General features: G+C 32.6%; 1 protein-coding gene across 2 annotated transcripts; it reads right to left on the bottom strand.

The window, feature by feature from the left end:
• Positions 1 to 1,024: 1,024 nt before the first annotated feature.
• LOC124440320 (corticotropin-releasing factor receptor 1-like) lies at positions 1,025 to 24,559 on the bottom strand. 2 transcript variants are annotated; one of them, XM_046990693.1, is made up of 16 exons: positions 24,456 to 24,534; positions 21,210 to 21,311; positions 16,647 to 16,858; positions 9,158 to 9,229; positions 8,129 to 8,240; positions 7,297 to 7,407; positions 6,708 to 6,790; positions 6,543 to 6,640; positions 5,796 to 5,907; positions 5,410 to 5,560; positions 5,207 to 5,276; positions 4,229 to 4,298; positions 3,850 to 3,935; positions 3,080 to 3,206; positions 2,179 to 2,283; positions 1,025 to 1,474 (listed from the first exon to the last, which is right to left on the bottom strand). In XM_046990693.1, the coding sequence occupies exons 4-16, from the start codon at positions 9,188 to 9,190 to the stop codon at positions 1,256 to 1,258; spliced, it is 1,377 nt and encodes a 458-aa protein (XP_046846649.1). In that variant the 5' UTR covers positions 9,191 to 9,229; positions 16,647 to 16,858; positions 21,210 to 21,311; positions 24,456 to 24,534; the 3' UTR covers positions 1,025 to 1,255. The 2 variants fall into 2 exon arrangements, with proteins under 2 accessions (XP_046846649.1, XP_046846650.1); XM_046990694.1 differs by having other exon boundaries at positions 1,361 to 1,487; positions 24,456 to 24,559.

The raw sequence follows: 24,559 nt of genomic DNA, 5'->3' as shown, positions 1-24,559 counted from the left end.
AATCAAAAATTGTTTATTCAAATGCTTTCTTCTTTGTATTGCTAGTGCTAAAAAATTTAAATTTGTTCAGGTAATAGAACTTTAAACGGTAAATGGTTAATACTTCTGTTGTACCTTTCTTGGGTATTTAAAAGTTAAAAAATAGAAAATTAACGATAGCTTAAAACGTCGACCTGACCCAGCAAAAACAGTGTTACTTTTGGATTCAGCACATTAAAATTGTCCAAAATCAGTTTACAAAACTGAGACACCAAATTTGATTATAATCAATTGTCAGCAATAGAAAATACTGTAATAGAGGGTATCAACGAAAGGTCTTGGCGGCATTTTAGCTGCGGATTTAAAACTGTTTGTAGTTGTAAGAGTTTAGTTCATAGCACAGCTTTCTATTGCAGAGTATCTGGAGTTTAGTTTTCTTTTAACGCATTTTCAAACACATTTTTGTCCATTTAACGACAACCACGCCTTAATAGATTGCAATATTTTCTTGTGAAGTCGGACCTTTATCTCGGCCATTCTTTGACAAATACAAAAATAACAACATTTCCTAATAGAGCCTCGAAGTCGTTCATTAAATCCATAATTAAGAATTGGCATCCATTTGGCGAAATTGCATTATGCAATCTTAGCTAACATTATGACTTTGACACAATGACATTGACTATTTTGGCTGTGTAATCATTTGTGTAATCCTCTGAAAATTTATTTTGCGAACTTTGATTTTAACTCTATGTAATTTTATGTAATACTGGGCGGTACTCAGTGTGACCATATATGAATAATTTATTATAAAAAATTTGTTGATATGAGCTGATTGCTTCCCCCTGTTTTAAATGTTGCAATTATGTAAAGCAGGCGGGATTGTCTAAGCTCAACAGAGCGGATCTGGTAATAAAAATTACAAATCTGGCCACACTGGCGGTACTTTCGCAATTATTTAGTAAATAGTACTTTGAGAGTCTACGTACGGTACATGGAAAGAAATTGTTCACTAAATTTGCAACTTAAAACACATTTAACAAAATTCTATCAGTAAAATTTTATTGTTTAGAAATTTACAACAAATATTGCTGGTGTTAGGTTATGTAGGTAACTATTAAATAGTTAATTTAAACAAGACTTTCCCGGTGATGAATTGCATCTGTGATTATTATTCCTCTTTTTACGGATAGCCATATTTATAAAAAATGAAAACAAAAGCGTTTATCATTTTGCAAGAGAACAAATAAACACACGTTGGTGAAAAGTGAACTCATCAAACGCTATTTTCTGCTTGTGCACTTTCATAAATTAACCCAGTCCTCTGTACGTTGATCGAATCAGGGCATCCACAATCAGGACCGTCTTCACAAGCTGGTGAAGAGTGAGAGAGGCCGCTTGCTTCTATCGATGGGTCTGGGGATGAGGAAGTTGTCTTCCTTCTAGAAGATCTGTTTGAGTTTCTTATGCGGTAGTTAAAGCTCCACGAATAACCCTTGAAGAAAGAACTATATTTATATTAAGCTTTTTTAGGAACAAAATCTTTCTTCAAAGACAACTGTTTTGTTTTACTGGAGCATCGTCTTCAAACAAATAACTTGCCATGAAAAAGATGCTTCCTCACTTTCGAATGCCAATAAAATTAAATGAAGTATTAATTGAGGAGCTTTGAAGAGCATATGACACGAGAATTGTATTATTTAGAAAATATTTTCATTCAACATAACTTTTGAAATGACAGTGTACCTTTTAAAACAGTTTATTCATATCACGATATTGTAGCATATGTAATTTTCCGCTTTACACAACTCGTGACGTCACATTGCATTATGAATTTGAAATATTCAAATAGCAGGTATATTTGGTGAAAACATACTTCAATCGAGGCAAGAAGAGCTCCCCTTATTGTGAACAGTTTACGGTATAAAAAATTGCCAGATCATTTCAAACAAAGGTTGCCTTAAAAGAAAAGATGCTTGAAACTTAGCAGCGACTCATTATGTAAAATGACCTCCCAAGTTGTGTGAATATAGGACATTACAAAAACTTCAAATCTTTGGAATGAAAAGAGATAAAACTGTTATACACTATCATTCTAAAAATTCTGTTGAATGAAAATATGACTTAAATAGTAAAATTTTCGTGTCACATGCACCAAATAATACGGATTAAAATATTGAAACAAATCAACTTGCTTACTTTATCCAACATACGACTTCTTTGGAGTGACGTGTGGTATGTCAATTTCACTTTGCTCACCAGTTCACTGCTGAACGTTATATAAACTAGACATGCCAATGTTCCCTAAGAAAAATACAGATGAACACATCAGCATTTATGTTCCCTCATCATGAACCTATGAGCACGCGCGAAAGAGAGCGAAATATTGACCCTAAATAGTTAACCAAGTTGATCTACTACTCGACTTATACCGGTAAACACAAAATCGTGCAAAGGATTGTATATATATTGATTGAAACCTGTTTAAATAGCATTACCGTAGCTAGCTCGATAATTGTGTCATTATTTATGTTTGCATGGAGCTATAAACCGATACAATTACTGTCCACCAAAATTCTACAATAGCAAAAAATCTTGGATAAAACCATTTTTATGAAGAAAATACAGGCTGCATTGATTTCCATCAACATTTCCTTTTAGTTGTTAGATTGTTAGCTCAAATCACCATGGTGACGGCCATGACGGGAGAAGATTGATAGTTAGGCTGAGGGGCTATGTTCATATATTCATATTGACCCTTGGTCACAACTGATTTTAATAAACTAAAACAGCAGAACTTGAACATATGAATATTAGCTCCCTCCAATTTATCAACATTCCACGGCGCTTACTTATTGTATGCACCTAAACGAGCTCAGGACAGATATTTTAATTGCTAAAAATATCCATGCTGATTAGTCAAGACGGGTACAAGTACTCGTAGCCTCGGCTAAGCATGTCTTTTACCAAACAAGGCCTCGGCCAGATAAGGACAGATCAACGATGTAATCAAATTTGATGGAAAATTTTACTTCTACAAGTACATTAAGCTACAACAAGTAGGAAGCGTAAAGTTTATTCAACTTTAATTCAGGTATACCTGCATGGGATAGGCTATTCTTAAGAAATATTGATACCAGACCGGAGCATTTGCTGGAACAAAGAATATCAACAAATAAATCACTCCTAGTAAAGGCGACAGCACCAGAGTTCCCTTGATGGCTTTTCTAGTTCAAACAAATAAAATGAACATTTTTTAAACACATTTGCAAATTGTATGATCGGATTACCCCTAACTCAATTCTGGAGGGTGGAAATGTAAATAATTAGACATCTTCTTAAACGGCAAAGTGAATTGCAAAAAACAAAAAACTAGACAAGTAATAGAACGAAGTTTGAAAGTGAAAATTTCCCTTTTTATTTTCAAACAATATTTCACACACATGCAGTCATCCAACATCTTGCGTTTTTATTCAGGAAGAAATCATGCATTCTTTTGTTAATTCATCTTGTAACTCAAGATTTGAATTATAACAGCAAGAGACAAGTTTTAAAAGCAATATTTCGTCTTCATTTCAATAATTTATTTCTTCAAATTGTCGACTAGAAAAGGTTTTTGAAAAATCAGATGAAGATTACTCCTGCGACATCAATAATATTGTTTGTTAAATTGACAAAGAAATGAAAACACAGTTTCCTTAAATAGTCACATTGTATAAATAAAAATTTAGGCTGGCTTTAGACATTAATGTAAACGGTAATTTATGCAACACAATTACAGGCTGTGAATAAGGTATCCAGACCGGTTATAGTCTTTAAAAACTATTAAGTTTATACTTTACGGATTTTTTGTTTTGAGCTTTACCATACCTTATTTTTAGAAAATCCCCTTTTTGATTTACTTTTTGTCGCCGTACATAAATGGACACTGTGTAAAGAAGTGCCATAAGGTCGATCTAGTAAACAAAACACAAGCTAATTATTACATAATGATTGGGAATTATATTAGATTGAAAGTCGTATTAAAGTTTTCACTTATTATAGTCTAGCAGTTGTTTGAAAAAGTAGTGTCTACAGCTCTATGTTAAACTGGGCTGTATTTATCTCTCCTATAAATGACGAATAAGCATTCCGGAGATTTAAAGATTGACCGTTAACTTAAATCCCGTATATTTGCCAATGGGGTGTAATCATTGGGAAATACACAGAGCAGTGAACTATTTTGTAAGTAATCATATTAACTACTTACAATTAGAACAATAACAAGTGGAAGATATAGGACCAACATGTATGGTGAATTTCTGTAATTTGTCCAACATCTGTGTTACACGATAAATGAAACGAATTTTATGAATTTATCAAATGACAAGATATATATATAAAGAGAAACAATGCAAGAAATGAAAGCAACTCACTGTCATTAAAGAGTTTTAGTTTGGCGTTAACGGCAAACGGCAACCTGCTAAAAGTCACGTGATCATGGATATGCGGTTTACGTTACAGTTTGTGGTTCAGGATTTAACGGTAAGAGGCCCTTTCTGCGGTAGGTGATGTCGCAAGCTTTTTAGTACTCTTAATACAACCAAGTGACGTTTATGGCTCAATGTAATTATTTTATGTGAGTATATGTCTTTTTCATCGACAAACTTTTAACAAAACAGGAAATTTCGCTCATGACAAAATGCAAAACGCCAAACTAAATTAAAATTTTTTTGAAACGGCAATCCTCACGGCAAAGTTGAGGTTTTTTGTTTGCCATAAACACGAAAATAAAACTCTCTAATTATTTGAAACGTGAACGTATATTTCGTGCAGTGGCGAAGCCAGCACGAACTTTCACTCCTGCAGGGCAAATTTTTTCAAAAAATTCGTTCCATTCCATGTTTTCTGGTGAAAGAACACTAAAATATATGCATTGTAGGCATAAAAGTCGGGCTGGCTTAGCTCCTGCCCTAAAGTAAATCAATATGATAACATGAAGCAGCGGGCAGCAAGTTTGAACACGGTATTTTTCTTTATTAAATCTATTGTTTTCAAAGCGAGTGAACAATGAAATCTTAACATGGCATTGATTAAACTTGTAAACTGACTACATCGCTTTGTTGAAATGAAAACCTGCAAATTTTCCCCAATTTGGTATAAGTAAAACATTAAACAGCCTTTCTACTTTGATGAGAATCCAAAATTCAGAGATAGCTATTTTATTCACTCCATCATTCATACGTACTTGTCTGCAGTACGATCAACCAAGAAAAACATAACAGGAATATACACAGACATGAAGGCTAAAGGTACGACTGTTAAATAGAAGACAAATATTTTGTCATTAACAGGATTATAAATCAAAGAAAAAGTGAATATTTAGGGGCAATAAAGAGCTAAAAGATACAGGGCGTCTAATTATCAAACATGCCAAATCAGGTGACATACCCCATCCAATGAGCAAGTAGTATCTAAAGTAGGTCTTTTTGTTAAAAATAACGACAACTTTTCTTAACAGAAGTAAGGCTTCATTTAACATCCACATAATTTCAGTGGCGGCAAAATAACGATTCATAATCCACGTAATATTACAGGAGATCTAAAAATATACAATAATATTTAGCGTACATGAAATATATTAAAACATATTATAATACTTAGTGCATATCATAACATTTAGTGCAAAAATTCTTATTCAGGATATAGAAAAAACTACAAATTATGTACAAACTGAGTAAATACATTTTTACATAAAATAACAAAGGCCAAGGCCCGTCAATGAAATAATTTGAAAAAAAATCAACGCGTATCGGTTTTGTTATTGTCATACATACCCTTGATTTATCATCAAGCTTTCCATAATGATGAATGAAAAATGTCAATATTCGAAAACAAAACGCCAGAATAAGACTTGTGTGAACGTTAAACCGCTCATTTTTGCACTTCCTAAATTGAAACATATTTCTAAGTATTCAGTTTTACTTTTCAATAATACAATAAAAGACGATTCAATTTCATCGTTTTGAGTAAGATCGGTTTTTTGCGGGAACGTGAATGGATTTGAAGAACAGGAAGATCTTGTTAAGCCACATAGACAAAATAATCGACGACTATAAAATAACTGCAATTTTTTCGAATGACCTTTAAATTTTAAAAAATATTCATGAGGTCATGGGTTCGAATCCCAAATATTTTAAGATGTGTTTACAAGAAGAAAATGAGGTAAAGAAGTGAGAAGTTAGTGTTACTAATTGTAGTTTACTTATTCAATTGATGTTGAAATATTAATGATGACTATTATGACTTTTACATGTGTCTTCAGAGGTGGGTGGGTGGTATGAAATATTAAGCCATTCATACGCTGGCATGTCAAAGTATATTAATAAGAAAAAGAGTAAAGGTAGACAACCTCTTTCTCCCCACAATTATTAATCTTCTTACGACTTTATGTGAGGTCGAATTGCGCATTTTATTTTTTGGAAAGTCAAAAAAAAAAATGAAGAAAAGCGACTTCCTGTACAACATAACAGGAAAATAAAAATGAGAGATACACCAATAAAAGTAAACAGAATGTTACTTACAAAAAAATTACACTAACGAAGATAGAGGGGACCATAATGGACAAAGAAAACCAATTGAGAGCGACATAAACACGCAGTTCAATGTCTTCATCTTGAGACTAGATAACAAAACCAAAACAAATGAACTACTTGTTACTTATATAGCTATAAATACTTTTGTCGTACCTCAGAATGATAATTTCTAATGCAATTTTTGATATTTGTTCTTTCCCAAAGACCAGAACTATTGCACCTTCTTGAAACATTACCTAAGAAGGTCAGTATGAAGCAATCGCTAATGGTGGTTTATATATGTATATAAGTGTCACAGACATTCGTAAACCCATAAATCCAAACGAGGAAACAATTTCAAACTAGGAATCCAAGGATAGTGCAAACTTTCAAAAAACACAGCATCTTGACTCGTAATTTGAGCACACCACGAAAGGTTTCATACATTCATAAATTTATTAAGTTTACTCGAAAACTTTGCAGCAAAAATACATTCCAATAGCCTTCGTTGCTTGAAGTATAGTATATCAGTCACGAAGAGAATAATTCAGAAAAAATTCTTATTAGCTTGCGTCAAGGTTACATAAATAATCCTTAGGGCTTCCTATGAGGGTTTTGGAAACATTTCCAAAACCTTTCAATTTTAATTTTGCTTCGAGTAGGGGGTTGGAACCAACTCTTTACAGCATAAACTTTTCTTATAATGTTATTTTACATCTTTAAGTTGCTCAAAGATAAAAAGCAAAAAAAAACGAAATCTTACCGAAGCGATGATCAAAGAAAAGAGAAGGACAGGGAAGAAACACAGTTTGATTTGCTGGTGTTTTGGGCCAACAGGTTGCGTAGAAATCAACGGCACAATATTCACCATTTGCTAAAAAATTCACAGTCCCTTTAATTGGAAATTTAAAAATCGAAAAACGAACAAAAAAAGAGTGATGTTTGGGTTATTATTGATATTGTGGTCAATATCGACGCAGATATAGTACAATAATGACAATCTTTTATAAAAACCAGGGTGCGCATATAAGAGAAGGATGCATGGGAATAAGAGGGAAGACACCCACATTATTGATATTCTGATAAAAACAGCATGAATTAAAATTGTTCTATAATGCACAAATTTCCTTAATCATTTTCAAAGTTGTACATACTCATGCAATCATTCTGTACAAATCATAAATGTTGAAAGTGTGCCTTAAAGTAACGTACATAGGTTAGTGGAAACTACCTTGGTAGACTGTCAATGTGAAAAGTAGATAAATACACTAAGGCGCCAAGCAATAAATAGATTTGAAATAAGATGATTGATATAAATCATGTCATTATAACTTCAGACAAACGATCTTGTTGTATAGCTTTGATCATTATCATACATTTTTTTAATTGAAAGTTTCCCTGTCACGTTTTTCACATACCAGAAAACGATGCTTAACAAAAGCTGCGTATAGATATTGCAAGGGATAAATGAGGGCATCTCTATCACCATTAATATTAATTACTTCACAAAAAAGAAAAAAAAGAAAAGAGATAAAGCTCAAACTTTTGGATTTGCGCCATGGCAAAAAAGTAATTTATAAACGTAATCATAATACCATGCTTGGTTTCGGGTGCTAAGCGATTTGCATCTTTCAAAAAACATTTTTTTCTTTGTGCCTCAAATTGTTCATTAAAGCTATCTCGTGCATCGACGGTAAGAACAGTGACCTGCAAGAAAAAAGAGGGTTTTAATTTGTTGTGCGTATATGTTGTAAAATTGTTGGAAAAACTTGAAGTTGCACCACGTATGCATGACCATGCATGGAAACACGTATCCCATTCAAAGACTAATCAATTCACGAAAATAAATTTAACTGTTTACGTATTTCTTGTATTTATTCGTTTTGACAAGTTTATTTCAGTGGATTATAATACGATGGACTAAAACTTCCGGGATGGCCATACTTCTGTTTATTGGCATGTGAGCTGCTCCATAGCTACTTGCAAAGGTCGTTATAAATATAGTGTTATGCATGACAAATAATACTCCATGATCAAGGGCGTAGGAAGGTCGATAATTGGGGGGGGGGCACATATTTATACATGCATGTTGTAATCAGTAGAAAGCAATGGATTTCGAAAGAATTTAATACGGTATACCATGCATATATGCAGCTAATCCCCCCCGGTAAGCCACATAACTGTCGCAATGAAAGGAAGACTTTTGCCGTTTCGCTCTCTATTACGGCAATATGAATGCAAATTGAAAATTGGCTCTAAGAGATCGAGTAAGGTGAATAAATTTTGATTTTATGATAAGTACACATTAATATGTAACATAAGTATATAAAAATAAGTAAAAAATATAAGTATAACAGAGAACGAGAAGATTTTCTTCCGCATATAATTTTAAAACAGGCTGTCCAAAAATATATCAACGTTTACAAAGTGCACTGTAGTTGCTCTTTGCATGTGTAAAACTTAGACAAAACAATAATATTGCATAAGTTAAAAAACATGCATTTATATATATGTAAATAATAAATAGATTGAGCTTTATTTTAAATATTTCTAATTGACGCAGTTGCTTGTGGAGCTAAATTATACTGATATATCTTAAAGAAATAAAACACATAGCCATATACCTTTAAAAGCAGAACTATGACTGTCAAAGACATCACTGATTTTCTATTTTCTTGACGTCAGTAATTATATTCCTATATAAAAAATCAAATCAGCTTTATTTCTGAAAATGAAAATTACTTACTTCAGTTCTTGAGTTCTAGACCTACATTATTGCTACATATATGCTGTGATGATAAAACAATCGCAAGGACTGTTTGTTTTAATCCTGTCAACACTCACTATAATTATACACTTGATTGCTGTAGCGCTACACTAAAAATGATTCGCTTGTCCTATATCGCTAAATATCTATGCTTCCAGAAAGACCAATATGACTTAGTGAGCAAAGCTAATGAGCAAAATCATTTTGCGATGATATTAAGATATACTTGAGTAATAATCGACGTCAGAATAATTCACAGTTTTCACTTAAAACGTGAACAAGTAAATTGAAAAATAAATCGTCAATCATTAATTAATATCAAGTGGACGTATGTTGTCAAGGAAATATTTTACCCCTTGCAATAGCATTTGGAATTATTTTACACAACAATTGAGTAATACAGATGCATATGAAAAATTTCAATAGTTTGTCACTTAGTGTACAATATTTATTTGTTAAACCGAATAGCCGTAGTTCATTTAAAATTGCCTTAAAATCGCCCAGAGTCAATATGAAAAGGCATACTTGGATTTTTTATCAAAATCACTTTTCTAAGTATATTGAATATATATTTAAATAGCTAATTTATTTTTCATGCAGAGGGTTAAAAACGCGTTGGCAATATCGATCACTTCCGGCAGCTAAAGCACGTTAACATTTTAGAATGGAAGCTTCTAACCTATAAAGCTACACTTCAATCAAACGCAATTCTCATGTTCAAACTTTCATGCAAAAATACAGCGTCAACAAATGTAGCATTGCTGCATTATCAATATAAAGATTAGAACCCAACGGATAATTTCTAAAATAGGCATAAGCAATTTCGTTTTCTAAAATTTATTGAAAGCGAGCGACGTTTCAATAAATTTCCTGAAACAAAACTTTTCATGGCTATTTCAAAAATTATCTGTTAAGCTTTAGAATCTTTATTGAGAATCCGTTTCACGCATGGCACCTTACTGGCAAAATGTTGCAATAATGTGAAAATACGAATACTCGTGAATACTTTTATAATTGTCATTTATGGAATGTTTCTTTTATGGATGAACGAAAAATTATTTTGCCAAAATTTAATTTTAAGTTTACAATTAAATCAAAGTTGATAAACCAAGCCTAGGTTCACTATACAAACTTTTTGGAATGTTGTATATTTTACGTCTCGCATTGACAATTAAAGTCAAAACCAGATGTTTGGATCCCTTACATTGTAATCCTGTAAATGTTATTGATATATTTATATTGACAGGCAAACTGGCAATCGACTTTCCACGTCCTTTTTTAGCAAATATTGACATGTTTTTTCTACCGCATGTTCACATTGTATGAAATTTTAGTGTCATTTATTACCATATTTTCATAATTTTTTACTGTTTTTCGGTAGTAGTGAGTAGTTACTGTACAATTTCCGGTGTAATTAGCTCCGAAATTTGCAAATGAATAATACAATATATGATAGTGTAATATTGCAATTAGCTATGGGGCAATATTCTCCAAGCAAATTGTGCAGCTGAAGTATTTCCCACTGAAAATAAATATTTTCAACTTTAAGGATTGTTTGAAATCGAGTTTTTAACCTTTACCGTCCAAGATTGTTGGATCTAGGAATTAAGATATCAAATGTTATTTGTTTCCAATTGAACAGAAAGTTCATTGCCCGAACAATGATGACTGCAAGTGGGTTGAATGTTTATTTTCAAACGCCTGGAAGAAAGAACAGGTTGAACATATAGTGAGCGATTCGGGCTTATTTTTCAATGAAATGATATTTTGTAAAATTGATTTTAGTTCTGTTTCTCTTGATTTGGAGCAAAGGTCTTTCCCCAGCTGCCTTCCAAACTGTCCATCTACGTTCTAATCCTCAATCTTTGAAAATTATCTTTTTCAATGAAAACAACATCGACTCCTGTATTTTCTGTTGCCACGTAACTTCTACAAAGAAGCTACAATGACTCAACATATCACCTGCCTCACTGAAGCTGGTGGTGAACCACAAACACGTTAAAATTTTTTCTTTTTGCATCAGAATTCTTTTACGAACTAATCAACCTACTCGGTAATAAGACTTTTTTAAATAGCCCTAATCTAGATACGACAAAAAGTGCATCTGTTAAGTCGAACATGTCCTCCTCAACCAAGGTTTATCGACATTGATAATACTTGACAAGAGTTCTTACAATAAACTCAACGGCAATAAATACATACCAATGTAAGTTGATTTACTTTTTTGAGCGCTTTGCTTTTAGGTAGATTTATAACTTTCGCAGACATCACTTTCCCCACTAAACTGCTGAGTCGTCAAACACATTTGCTCTCGGAAAACTGCAACACCGAAATTCTTCCTCGAAGAATTAGATTCTCATATATAAAATCCCAGCTGGCAAACTACTTTCACTTTCCAAAGCTATTTTGTAGCGCGTATAAGACATTTGAAAGCCTTCCGTCCAGGTGGCTATAATCTACGACACTTTTGCTTGCCGTACGTATTTATCTATGAACTTTACTCTATTAATACAAGGACAATTTGCAATTCTTAATATGAAAACAGCGTCACAGCATCTTGGCTTATGAAGATACAATCATTAAGTGTTTATTTACTTTAATTCTCATCTTTATTAGCTACATCCAGTTATCAATATTAAAGAAGCTATATAACCATGGGTATATCTTTGCATTTATGCACAATTGAACTATGGGTAAATTAATAAACCTATCCAGCCTCAAAAGAAAAACATTACACGACCTCATTATATTCATTACACTGAATTAACTGACATTGGCAAAACATTGAAACTACCTCCTGTACAGTTGGTTATTCAAAGTCAATAAAAACATACATGTTCCAAAATGCCTACAATGCTAAGTAAACCTTAATATGAATAATGACAGAGTTATCAATAGATTTGCAGGAAAAGAAAAAAAATGTTCACGTATTTTTATTTTTAAAGCGCACATTACATGCAAGCATCACACACATAGCCATTTTTGAACTAAGATGCGAAAAAATATATATTGAAAGTACGCATCTCACCCGCGGTAAAAGAGAATTAGCAAATTATATATTATATATGCTTCAAACATTAAAACTTAAACCAATAATGGCGCATTTAATATACTCTCTCGCACCATATTGTATTCCTATCACAAAACTTATGAAAAATATTTTTTAACTTACAATAAGCAATTTTGACGAAGCTACATACATCCAAAACTCCAGTAGAAATGAAAACGTTGCCAAAATGAAAAAAAATGAAACAATTCAGAGTCGTTATATATCAAAGCAGCTGATACAAGAGATTTACAATGTCAACAACATCTCGTCAAAAGCAATTTTTTGCTAAAATATAAAAGCGAACTTAAAATAGCACCTGCTTTAGGTATATAATTATGCATACACTGTTTACACCCAATTAAAGCAATCCAGAATTGATGCAACAAAATAGTATTACAACATAATAGACAAAAACATTTCTAGACATATACGAGATAATCAAAAAACCTACGCAGAAGCTACATGCTTGTTGTGTGGTTGAAAATTTAAATCGGGAAAGACGTATTAACCATATACAAGGAATCAAAATGTAAATATCTAAACCCAGCATATAATGCGTAAAACATCCATAACAAAAATATATATAGATATATATTACAGTGCTAACGTTTCGTCTTTATCATAAGACATTCTCAAAGCAAATGTTCTAGGTATTTTAAAATGAATAAATTCAGTATAATTCTTTACAATGTGTTAAATTACAAGTAACAAGAAAGGTTGAGTTCAAGAAGGAGAAGAGGGACGGAACTACCTTGACGTTAAGGGAAGGTTTGTGTTTGGAAATTAGAAGGCTTTCCCGAACAAGTAGTTCGTCCGGGAGAGAACATGATGAAAGTATTTGAAATCTTCTAAAGATGCAGTGTGACCATTTTTGACCATTGGTAATTAAAGTATCCACATTTATAATCAATTGGTAATTAGTACATGTTAGTCTGTAATATTGTTATTAATCTGCAATTACTATCTTTTAAATTGCAAACATAGTTATAACATATCCTTTATGAAAATCGGCATTTGCTGAAAAGGCTGATAAATAAACTTTAATCATTATTATAATAGTGATTCCATATAATAGTGATGCGCGTGCGCAGACATCATTTCTAACTAGTTATAATAAAACATTTCATAAATGAACATAATAAGTAAGAAATAAGCAAAAAAGCCCAAATGATAAAGCAAATCTGAACCAATTTTTGTATGGAAAAGAAGGGAAATTTCCTCGATGGAATTTTCCTCTTACAAAGTAGAGTACGAATAGCTTCAGTCCAATTTAAATCAATCCAGAAGTGCGATATTAGCTTTTCCTTCAAGAATTTTCCTAGAATGCAGTGGTTTAATGAGCAAAGACTGCGACTATTTACTATATCATAACAATAACGATGACAAATAATCAAAACGTTTAGTTATTTACTGATCAGTGAAAATCATTTCATGAAATCAACGTGAAAGAATTACACATAGAATTGCATCAAATATTTTAATCGAAATTAATGACTCGGTATAAACCATTTATAACTTGGGGAAAAAATCTGTGACGATCTTAGCACAGAATAGATATCTTAACAGAAGGTCCACTCGTGTCGGAACCTTAGATGTTAGTGTCCCCCACATTTCTGAAGCAAATTCTAAGTTGACACGCCTTCCATCAAGATACTTCTGCTAGATGGCAATAGAAAAAATAGATGTTTTTATAAATATATCGTTTTGCACTACAAAAGCTTGGAACCTTATCGTCTTTGCAAGATGATAACATTTTGTAAAAATTTCGGCAAACTTTTGCTTTAATCGTGAAATTTAAGTAAAAAGCATTCTCGTGCAATACTATTCCATATTGATTTTGTTAAAGTATCTTGCTTGGAAATCACGCACTCGTAGTGAAAAAATACGCCACGATTTTAGCCGAGTGGGCCTTATGTTAGATGTCTATTCTGTGATCTTGGTATCTTGGAAAGTTTATTAGGGGTGGTGTAATCCTTCCAACCGACTAGCCAACGAGCTTCTACCGAATACACTATACGACAAAACCTCGAAAATTTTTAAGGTCTACTAAATGACGCCCCTTCGGTGTTGTATCGTTGTATCACCGTACAGTGACACTGTTCGAACTGCACATGTCTCGCTCTCAAATTGTTCTTAATTTATACCAAAATTTTAGTCTCTTACGTCTTATCTACACTTTATCCAAATCATATGTAATATTGTTGTTTAGTCCTCAAAAATATTTTTTCTGCCGATTATATTATAGCATTTTTACCGATTGCATTTCAAAATAATTCTTTTTCGGGGTGTGCGACACCTCTACAGTCTACACCCTCCAATATGTACGGCTGTGGTGATTATGGGATTCGGGGTTTCAGGATTCAAGTTTTATGATAGCTACTATAAAAGACACACATCGTTCATTTTTGTTATCAACAAACACATGTTACATGAAAAGGCAAATATCTGTTGTTATCTAATTTAAATTTTTCAAATTTAAAATTTTCAACAAGGTCATACTTAACTAAGTCGTATCTGCAATGTTTCTTTCTATATGCTGAAGTGAATTGAACATCGATTATGTTATGCAGTTTACTATGTAATTGCTAACTAGCTATATGGCTGTTATTCTTATAGTCTATAGACTCTGCTATAGATACAAGACAGAATAAGGGAAAGTCTTCCTGCAAACTTTACAGATCGATATAAACCCCGAATGATAATATAGTAATGTTATAGTGAGTGTAGAGGAAATCGCAAATGTTGATAATATATAAGTGTGAGATACAAAGAAGTCAAAAAGATTGAATAAATATCATACAGTTCACAAAGAAGGCAATAATTTTTTAAAAGATAAAAATCAAAGTAATTTGAGTAGCTATACTACCACTCAAACTTCAGGTGAAGAAACCGCATCTCGGACGCTATAATTATAAAGAATTTTCCCATTCGTCTCTACAATATAGTTAACAGCCAACTGACAAAACCTGCATTCAGTAAGGTTGTAAAACCTGAGTAATTGTAATTACTTTGCTCCCTTCTTAAACCCGTCGAATTGTAGGGATTTTTGGAACAAGCATATTACACTTATTTGAAACATGTGAGATCGTTTTTTCTATAATTAGCTACTTGATAAACATCGACTGGAGAGACGTTATTGATATGTTTGGTGGCATGAAAACATTTGGCAATTGATAAAATCCGGCCACATCTAAAAGAACTGTCTGGCTTCAACAAAAATAACATTTTAAGCACGTCACAAAAACTAGACGTTTAATTAGTCGCATAAAGAGACAGTTATTGACCAACAATTCAATAACACCCACGTAGTATCAATTAAGTTGCTGTCGTTGCTTGCTAAAGTAAGTAGTGTTAACGACTAATATAAAACGAACACAGACTACAGCAAATAAAACAACAAACTTGAGAACACGAATTAATTCATGTTTTTTCATACAGATATGTTGACATTGGAAATTTTGACGACGAAATATGACTTTATCGAAATCTTGGCACTCCAAACACGTCATGTGATAAAAAACATCTGTAGTCTGCATAAAACACTGTGAACATAACTAGATTTACATTTTTTTCTCTTCTTATATGGCAATCTTGTAATTGGCAGCTATATGCAACTTGCTATACAAGAGTGACCATGTGTAGGCATGAAGCTAAAAACTATACACAAGTGGTATCGTTAATAAGGACAAAATGAAACGTGTCTCAACAACTGGTCTCAAGCAGTCTCAAAAGATCGTTGTATGACGCGCATGTAGCTCCCTCATAAGGTTAAGAACGGCGTTTTTATGTCGAGCCAGAAAAGCAAATGCTCAAACATAGTAAAATTATAGACCATTACAAATTATAAGCACCATTGATTACAAACTCTAGACAATGGAAAAACTAATTATCAGCCATGTGTAAACACTATAAACAATTACTCAGGTATAATTCATTTCACTGTCAAAAAATACTAAAACATTTTAAAAGCAACACATGAAAACAAGTTGGTGCTTTAGCGCCATCCTTTTAGAAACGTGTGGTTCATCAGTTACCAAAAATACAAGCGATAGTTTGGGTTAATGGCTACAAATGCAGGATTGATACCCCGAAACTTTACTTGTGTAACAATAAAAAACGGCAAATCGTCGATCAACAGAGTGCCGTATAGGCATTACTGATACATCAATCAACTTTTTCAAAATTCAACAACCCAAATGCATAACTTTGTTTAATATAACATGCGATTTTATACAGGTATGAATGATGTAAATTAGAAGACGTCTATTCTGATGACATGCCCGCATTCACAACATACCTGTAGAACACACAATAATACGAAGAAATGTCGACAGATTCTGCTGCAATAAAATCCCACAAGTCTTAATAAAATCGCTCAGTAGAGTCAATAATCCAGAATAATATTAGCGATAAAAAATCTTCAGTTCCAATGACAGCTTGTGTAGCAAAAAAAAGCGATGTCAGTACACTCTACATCTCTTTGAGTCTCAGGTAGATCGCATAGCCAGCCTGAAATGTGAAGTCAAGTTATCACACAAAAAAATACAGGGTGTTGACACAAGATTTTTATAATGATAGCTATTATGACCTCGTCAAAACAATGAACGCCACCATGAATTAACGCTCGCTAAAACGCACAAAAGTCATTAAACTTTGTGATTGGTCTACACTCTACAAAACACTAATTGTTAACTTTGGAAGCCTCGAAAAATGTTAGTGAAGATGCTTATGAGTTTTGACTGTACAATTGAACAGAAATCGTGTACCTGTATCGGAAGACTCACTTTTTTAACGATCGACAAGTTGATTAAAATATAAAAACAAATGCATTTGATCTTTACCCTCATGCAGAAAGAAAACTCGGTAATAAATTAATGCGATAATATCTGGCATTTCACAATTACCTTTCATGAAAGGAGCATAGATGTAGACTTGAAATGTTATTGGTTTTTTTCTTGTTAAAATGTAAAACACATGAAAAAATTCCGAAGAGAAAAGCCGTCTTGAAAATCATCGTAACAGGCCGAAATCGTAAATCTTTGATGTATGCAGAATTTCAAGATGGCGTTATTCTTCGGTATTTGTTTCTTTCTATATTTTCTTGGAAATGACCACAACACAGCAGATGTGTTGGCATCAAACGAAGCTACTTAAAGAATGTAATTTTTAAAAATACGAAGTGTATAAACATACAACACAATAATTATAACAACGCACAATCGCAGGTAAGAAGCCTTAAATAGCTAAAATTATTGAGCACATGATTGTGCATGGCTAATGCACGTGGCGAAATAGTTGACACAAGTCGTGTTCTCATCCTTTTGTTCAATATATGAAAAAGAATAAGTGTTTGAATGACAAAAATCTAGACGTAGATTGAAATCCAAATAATATATTTTTAGATTAGTTCACCAAAATAAGTCGAAATTCAAACAGGACCCTAAAGGTTTTTATTTGGTCAACATAAAGCCAAATCTTACATAACCATTGTTAAAAACTATTACATCACAAAATAACTTTCATAGTAATATATGGAAGTCAGATAATTGAATTTAGTTTCAATTAACAAAAAACGCATAAAGTTGACGATCAGAAACCTTGGGAAATAACAAAAGCTGATCTCTTAAGGCAATTATTCATTAATTTGAAGGAGAGTCCTAGTAACCGTCAAACGTGTGATGGATTAATCAAATGCATGAAATAGCAATACGCATTTGAAAACTGATAATTGCAAGTCAACTCAATTGAAAAAAAACTGTCACGATAATAACGTTGAATACGGTCATAACTTATAAGAACCAGGAACAGTATAACGATTCAACTGCTCTGGGTGGCCATAGAATTTCTTGTTTGGTTAACATAGATCTTACACATAACCGTTTTGAAAAACTATAACACCACAGAATAACCTCAATACTGTTTTGAGACTAAGATAATTGAGATCATTCACGATAGACACAAAATTGACATTTGAAAAGATAAAAAATGACAGCTGAAATCTGTGAGGCAAACTACATAAATTTAAAGTAAACAGCAACCTCGAAAGTGTGATGTATTAAAGACATGCACGATATTGCATGAATATATAGCCGCGATTTCTATCTAACAGGAACAAAATAAATTAAGCTTCGACAACTTACAGCTATATAGTACGAAACAAATTCCGAAAAAACAAGACATCTTCAGATTGCAAAATATGAATCAAAACAAGACGAGAAGTGAAATGTAAATTTTCGACTTTGAAATAATTTAATAGTGCACTTCTCGTCTTGTTTTGATTCATATTTTGTAATCTCAAGATGTCTTGTTTTTCGGAATTTGTTTTACACTATATTTTTTTAAATTGTTGGCTGGTCATAGTTTTTAACTTACAGCTATAGTGATATATTAATTGAATAGTTGAAAGTTTATCAACTAGTTAACGCTTTTATATTGAGCAGTACCAAATTAGTAAAGACTCTAAATCTGTTTTAGCAATAAATGCATTGCCTGTAAAAATAGTTGACAATGTTCTCCATGCACAATGCTACTCAGACCTATTTTCATCAACCATTTATTTATTCCTGAAAACATAAAGCTCATAGATTGCGGAAATGCACGACAAATAAATCAGACAATATAATTAACCTTTTTTCCCAGAATCATCATCTGGATGATTATAGAGCTTATCTCTAGACTTCACAACACATGCACTATACAACACTTGTTTTGATGATGATCAATAAGAAGATCCAATCATCCATCATAAAACGGCCGATGGTCGCGTATACTATCTTTATTAATAACATGAAAAGTCAAGTCTTTTCCAGGCATTTCTTTGGCCTTTTTTAAAAATTTCATAATTGGCAATCATACAAGGTTTGTCAAAAAAATACGTAACTCAACTTCAATACGCTATTTTTTAAAACTGCTCAGTTTATGAACAGAATTTTAATTGTCAAATGACATTTTCTCAATACCAAATGGGGATAAAATGAGCAAATATCAGGCTGATAAAAATGTTCACAGTCGCATATTTTTACGTCTGAGCCTTATTAAAGCGGTGCGCAACAATAGAAAAACAATTAATCACGAATATTTCACAGCTTGCGCTGTTTAACAAACAATTTAAATTAACAGAGAGGTTACTCATGCAGAAGCTAAACTCATCAATTACTTAAGTTCCAAAAGGGAGGTGTAATTAATTTCAATGGTACACACTCAAAATTTTCAATGAACCAATTTAGTACAAACATAACCATACGAAAAAACTACAACCAAACAGTAGCATAGTAGCAAACACTGAGAAGGTACAATTTCTATACATGTTACAGCCTATGCATAAACACAAAGTATTACAGTTGATTTCGTATTACTTCCACAGAACTTAATGCAATTTTGGATGGGAATTTGGAAATCATAAACTCAAAATGTGAATTCCTTATCAATTTTAAAAATGAAAATCAGAAATTTCCTTTTGATTTATCGAAAATAGTTCAAATTCTAAACCAGCTTTAAAAGCAACTTTGCAATTTGATTTTATTTGATATAATTTGTGGCTTGCAACCATTCCCCTGAGAGTAAAAGAACAAGGAAATGCTCGTCATGTTGGATGAAATTTGTATTGTAAATAAGGAAAATCCTTTGTTAAAATCATCCAACATGGCGGCTATGACGTAGCTAGCAAGCCAAGAATTAGTTTGACAGCACAAGTTATATAAATAAGTTTTGTAAGGAAACATGTACTTTTATATAAATAAGTTTTGTAAGGAAACATGTAAGTTTTGTAAGGAAACATGTACTTTTCTAACAGTATTTCCGATAACTTCGTCGCAGCTATTCACAACACCGTTTATTATATTCTTAATAATATACATGAAAAAATTTCTCAATTTTGATTGGTTAAGAGCAGTGCAATTTATCGTAGACACCAGTGCAAAAAAGCAAAAAATGTGCTCCTGATTGGTTACTCAAACAAAGAAGTAATGTAAGAGCCAATCAAAATAAAACATTTGAAAAGTCTTTTCGAAGACTTCAAATTGCACTAATCTTTCGGACCCGTACAATTTTTAAGTCTTTAAAACTCACTCGTGAATGTTTTTTCCAAATTGCACTCGAAACCATGCTATTACATATACAAATCCTAACATGACATCTGTTCTTGCTGCGCTGCATTCAAACCTCTCATTTCTATAGTTATTGCCTTGGGACTCTGATAATTTGCTGATTATATATTTGTACTAGTATATTTTGATTAGATCAAGTATAGACCAAGTAGGTCTTCCTAGAAATATTTTTTTTATTAATTTCCACTTCAAATCTACACTTTGAAATTGCAAACTTGCTAGCCTAGTTGGCTGAGAATTTTGTTATTTTTGATAACATTCCGAATTTTGATTTGTCTTCTATAGTTCTACAACAGCAACTGTAAAACATTCAGTTTGAAATTCGTAGGTATATAAAACGTCTGCTTTATTTTGATCACGTATTATAAAGTGGATTTTTTAGAAATTGCAATTCGTAAGTGCATTAATTAAAATGATTTTATGCAAGTTAAATAACATGGCAACAGAGAAAGAATTTTGTGGACCTGCATAACAGCAAGTTCAAAAATGGCATGCAAGCAGATGCTTTAATTTCACTCCTCATAGCCATTATACCTTTATTTTGAATAAATATTACAACGAAAAATATTGAATAAAACACTGTACGTGCATACGTAGCGATTATCTCTATGTATAAAATCTGGAAGAGAGTAGAAATTCAATAATCAATGCGCTTATCATTTTCCGTAAATAGCATGGGCTCCACATGATCTCAATCGACAAAAATTGAGCGTTTTCGGTTGATTTAGCTACATGTAAGGGATAACCATACTTACATAAGCATCAATAGAAGCATACTTTTCTTGTGCTTTTGTCAGTGGAAATCTTTCCCAATCGCTACATCGTACATCATTGTTTTTCGCAATTTTTTCGTGCAACTATAAAGTGGATAAGGGAAAAGTGTCATTTTGAAGTTAACTCATAATCAAAGATGAACGAATATGTAGCTATGGAGAAAGCGGTTGTTTGAAAATATTATAGCGCTATAGATCAAGTGGAGAGTGAAATTTTTGTGGACAGCGCGGGTAATTCAGCTTTCGTATACACTTTGCATGGCATACCAGATTTGCATGTACAAAAAGGATGCGCTGGTTTGACTTTTCCCAGCAAGATAAAGAAAGATATAAGATTATCACAATTGGCCTTTTATTGCAAAATACACCCCAAAATAAATCTCTATGTTAGGTATATATAATTCACACCATACCAGATTATTTACACGCCACACAATAATCACTGAACTCTGTATCTCGTAAACCCATTCTTATATTTTAGACTTGAAATGTAACAAACTCAGACAAATGTGTTTGCTTCTGTTCCATGCTGGTGGTGAACATTTTGTACACATTTTTACATTTATATCATATTACACTCCATAAGCGACATTTGGAAAGAAACAGTTAATTGTTAAAAAGTGTATCGGCTTTCCTGTTCCAGCATAATCTACTGATTGAATTCACCCAACATCGTAATTGGATTAAACGATTTGAGCGAATTTTTCGACTATAATTTACATCTATCACGTTACCACCTGGACAAGTGGGAAGGATAATGTGGACATGTTATGATCCCCATAAAAATTTAATTTCAAAGAAACTTAATTAAAAAAAACATGCATATGTCATTCCCTGCATTATGTAGCTGGCGACACCACTAAGTTCGTGAAAATGTTTTAAAAACAAGATATCTAAGCAAACATGCCAAGTTTTTCGTACTATAAGAATGCGCAACGAATAGATGAATTAGATTGTTTACGTTTTCTGGCAGGAAAATTTATCTCAAAGAGGTTAAGCATTGTTGCTGGTGTTCTCTAAAAGCACTCGACCAAATCTGCCTGCCAAAAAACGTAAACAATCTTACTCATCTATAGACTGCGTCGAACAAAAGGCAGCACTTTTTGCTTAAGTTGTGTAACAAGCTCGATGCCGAGCAGAGATATTCATAATTCATGCTATTATCGATGGCTTGCCTTGTTTAAGTTTTGCTGGCAGACAGATTTGTCGAGTGCTTTTATAGACCACACTGGCAACAGTGGTTAACCTCTTTTCGGATTAATCTGTCTGCCAGCAAAATGTACACAAGGCAAATCATCTGTTCATCATCAAAATTCATTTCAACAAAACGGCAGTTTACGAGTTTACTTCGAATGCAAATACTTGGAAGACAGCAAAAGATGCTGAAACATTCTGTACAAATCAACAAAATAATATAAATATGACAAAACACGAACAAAACCATATGGCTCAAAATGTTTAACTAAATTTTTTTATTTTGTTGGTCTCTCGAGATATCATTGATTTGTCAAAATAATCTTGCTAATCTGAAGCATTTGATACTCTGAACAAAACGGTGGTGCATGTTAGGATATGTTTCATCATATAGAAAAACATTGCCTGATATTTCACTTCTTGGTTTTGGTAAATGTAGCCGTACCAGCTATCAACACTTAAAATGACAGCGAACAAAAAAATCGCGCACCCCGTTTTATACATCTATACACCACTTTACAGCGGAGTAGTTAGCAAAATACAACATGTATATGAGAAAAATGACCGCCCTATTAATTATCGCCCTATAGTACGCTACTGCAACACCTTTTAGTAAACTAAAACGCCAATAAACACTTTTAACTTCGAAGGTTATTGGACTGAATTTTCGGCAAATTTCACATAAATTTTTATGAAAATATTCGCGACAGAAATTTTGAAGTTTCACCTGCTTTACGTAAACTAATCTCTTATCATGCTAACGTGACTTAACACACGAATGCTGATTGTCAAACTTCAGCTAAATATGAACTAACAATACTTTACAATAGTATCTATGCAAGCTGCGAATTAAGAGGAAAAACACAAGCTTACACAGATTTAATAAAACTTAGGATTTAAAGTTTCTCGAATTTTATGAAATTTTCAAGATCCTCGTTTAAATTCGCACATGCTATAAAGTGTAGTGTTCAAAACAAGAATTTCACAAACCATTAACTGTGTTTTAGACATATTCAAATTCAACAATGACAATACAGTCACATGTATGTAAAATATTTAAATTTCTAAAAATTTAATAAATTTACATTTTTTCAAGATATTTCAAAATCGTCTACATCATGATAGACCCTGGACAGGACTGTCGACTTTAAATTTTTGAGTCAAAAGTTGAGAATGCTTTATACATTTTTTTCAATAAGAGCAAAAAGGTTATGCTGTGAAATTAGCTGCGACATGTGTAGAAAATTCAGGAACAATCATATATAAATAAAACAAGATTTGTCGCTGTTTAATTACGTAACTCGTTTTATCAGAAAATAGATGATTTGATGGTTGATTTTGTTTAACTTTGGTGTTAAAAACTAAGATGTAGTATATGTTCCTTGGTGTACTAAACCGCACATTAAGCTATGTATAAGGTAGATAATGGAACACATAACATAAGATCTTTCATTTAATTTTTAGCTACCAGTTTAGCTTATTAGCACTTGCTCAACGGAATAACTTTCCCATACATACACTATACATGTGTGCAAAATTTTCTAAGACAAACATACACCCATGGGTTGCATTAGTAGAGGACAATTGTAAAAAAAATTTAATATTCAGAGTGCGATTCCGCCATCCTTCACAGCATCTTTATACTAACTCCTCAATGCAACAGATAAAATTAGCTAGATTATAAGCAAAATTTTGTTTAATAAACTTGTCAGATACACGCGCAGAAAATCATTGGTAAGAACAAATTTCTATACTTTAAGGTTTGCAAGCCAAGTTTTAACATACAACCTTTCCTTTTTGCTTTTTAAAAGCATCAGAGACAGCCTATAGGTAGTTGGTATGCTCCTATAACTCCACAAAAGCAATTAACATTTATCACAAAAATTTCCACTGAAAGTTTAAATATAGCTAGCTAGCTATCATACGTTTCAAAAGGAGAAATCACATTCAGGAGATACAACATTAAAGGAATGCTTTACGACTGAAATAAATAGTCCATGCTTGTAGTACATATAATGAATTAACTACAGATACCTAAGATCGTTCCACCACGAAAAATTACACCACATATGCAACAAGAATGTCGCCGTGAAGCCAATAACATTGGCATTTTGAGGAAAGTCACTTTAAATATGTTC

The sequence above is a fragment of the Xenia sp. Carnegie-2017 genome, unplaced genomic scaffold (genome assembly GCF_021976095.1).
Source record: "Xenia sp. Carnegie-2017 unplaced genomic scaffold, XeniaSp_v1 HiC_scaffold_2, whole genome shotgun sequence".
Taxonomy (NCBI): domain Eukaryota; kingdom Metazoa; phylum Cnidaria; class Anthozoa; order Malacalcyonacea; family Xeniidae; genus Xenia; species Xenia sp. Carnegie-2017.
Note: the sequence above shows the minus strand (reverse complement) of the source record. Positions and strands in the feature narration are given on the sequence as shown.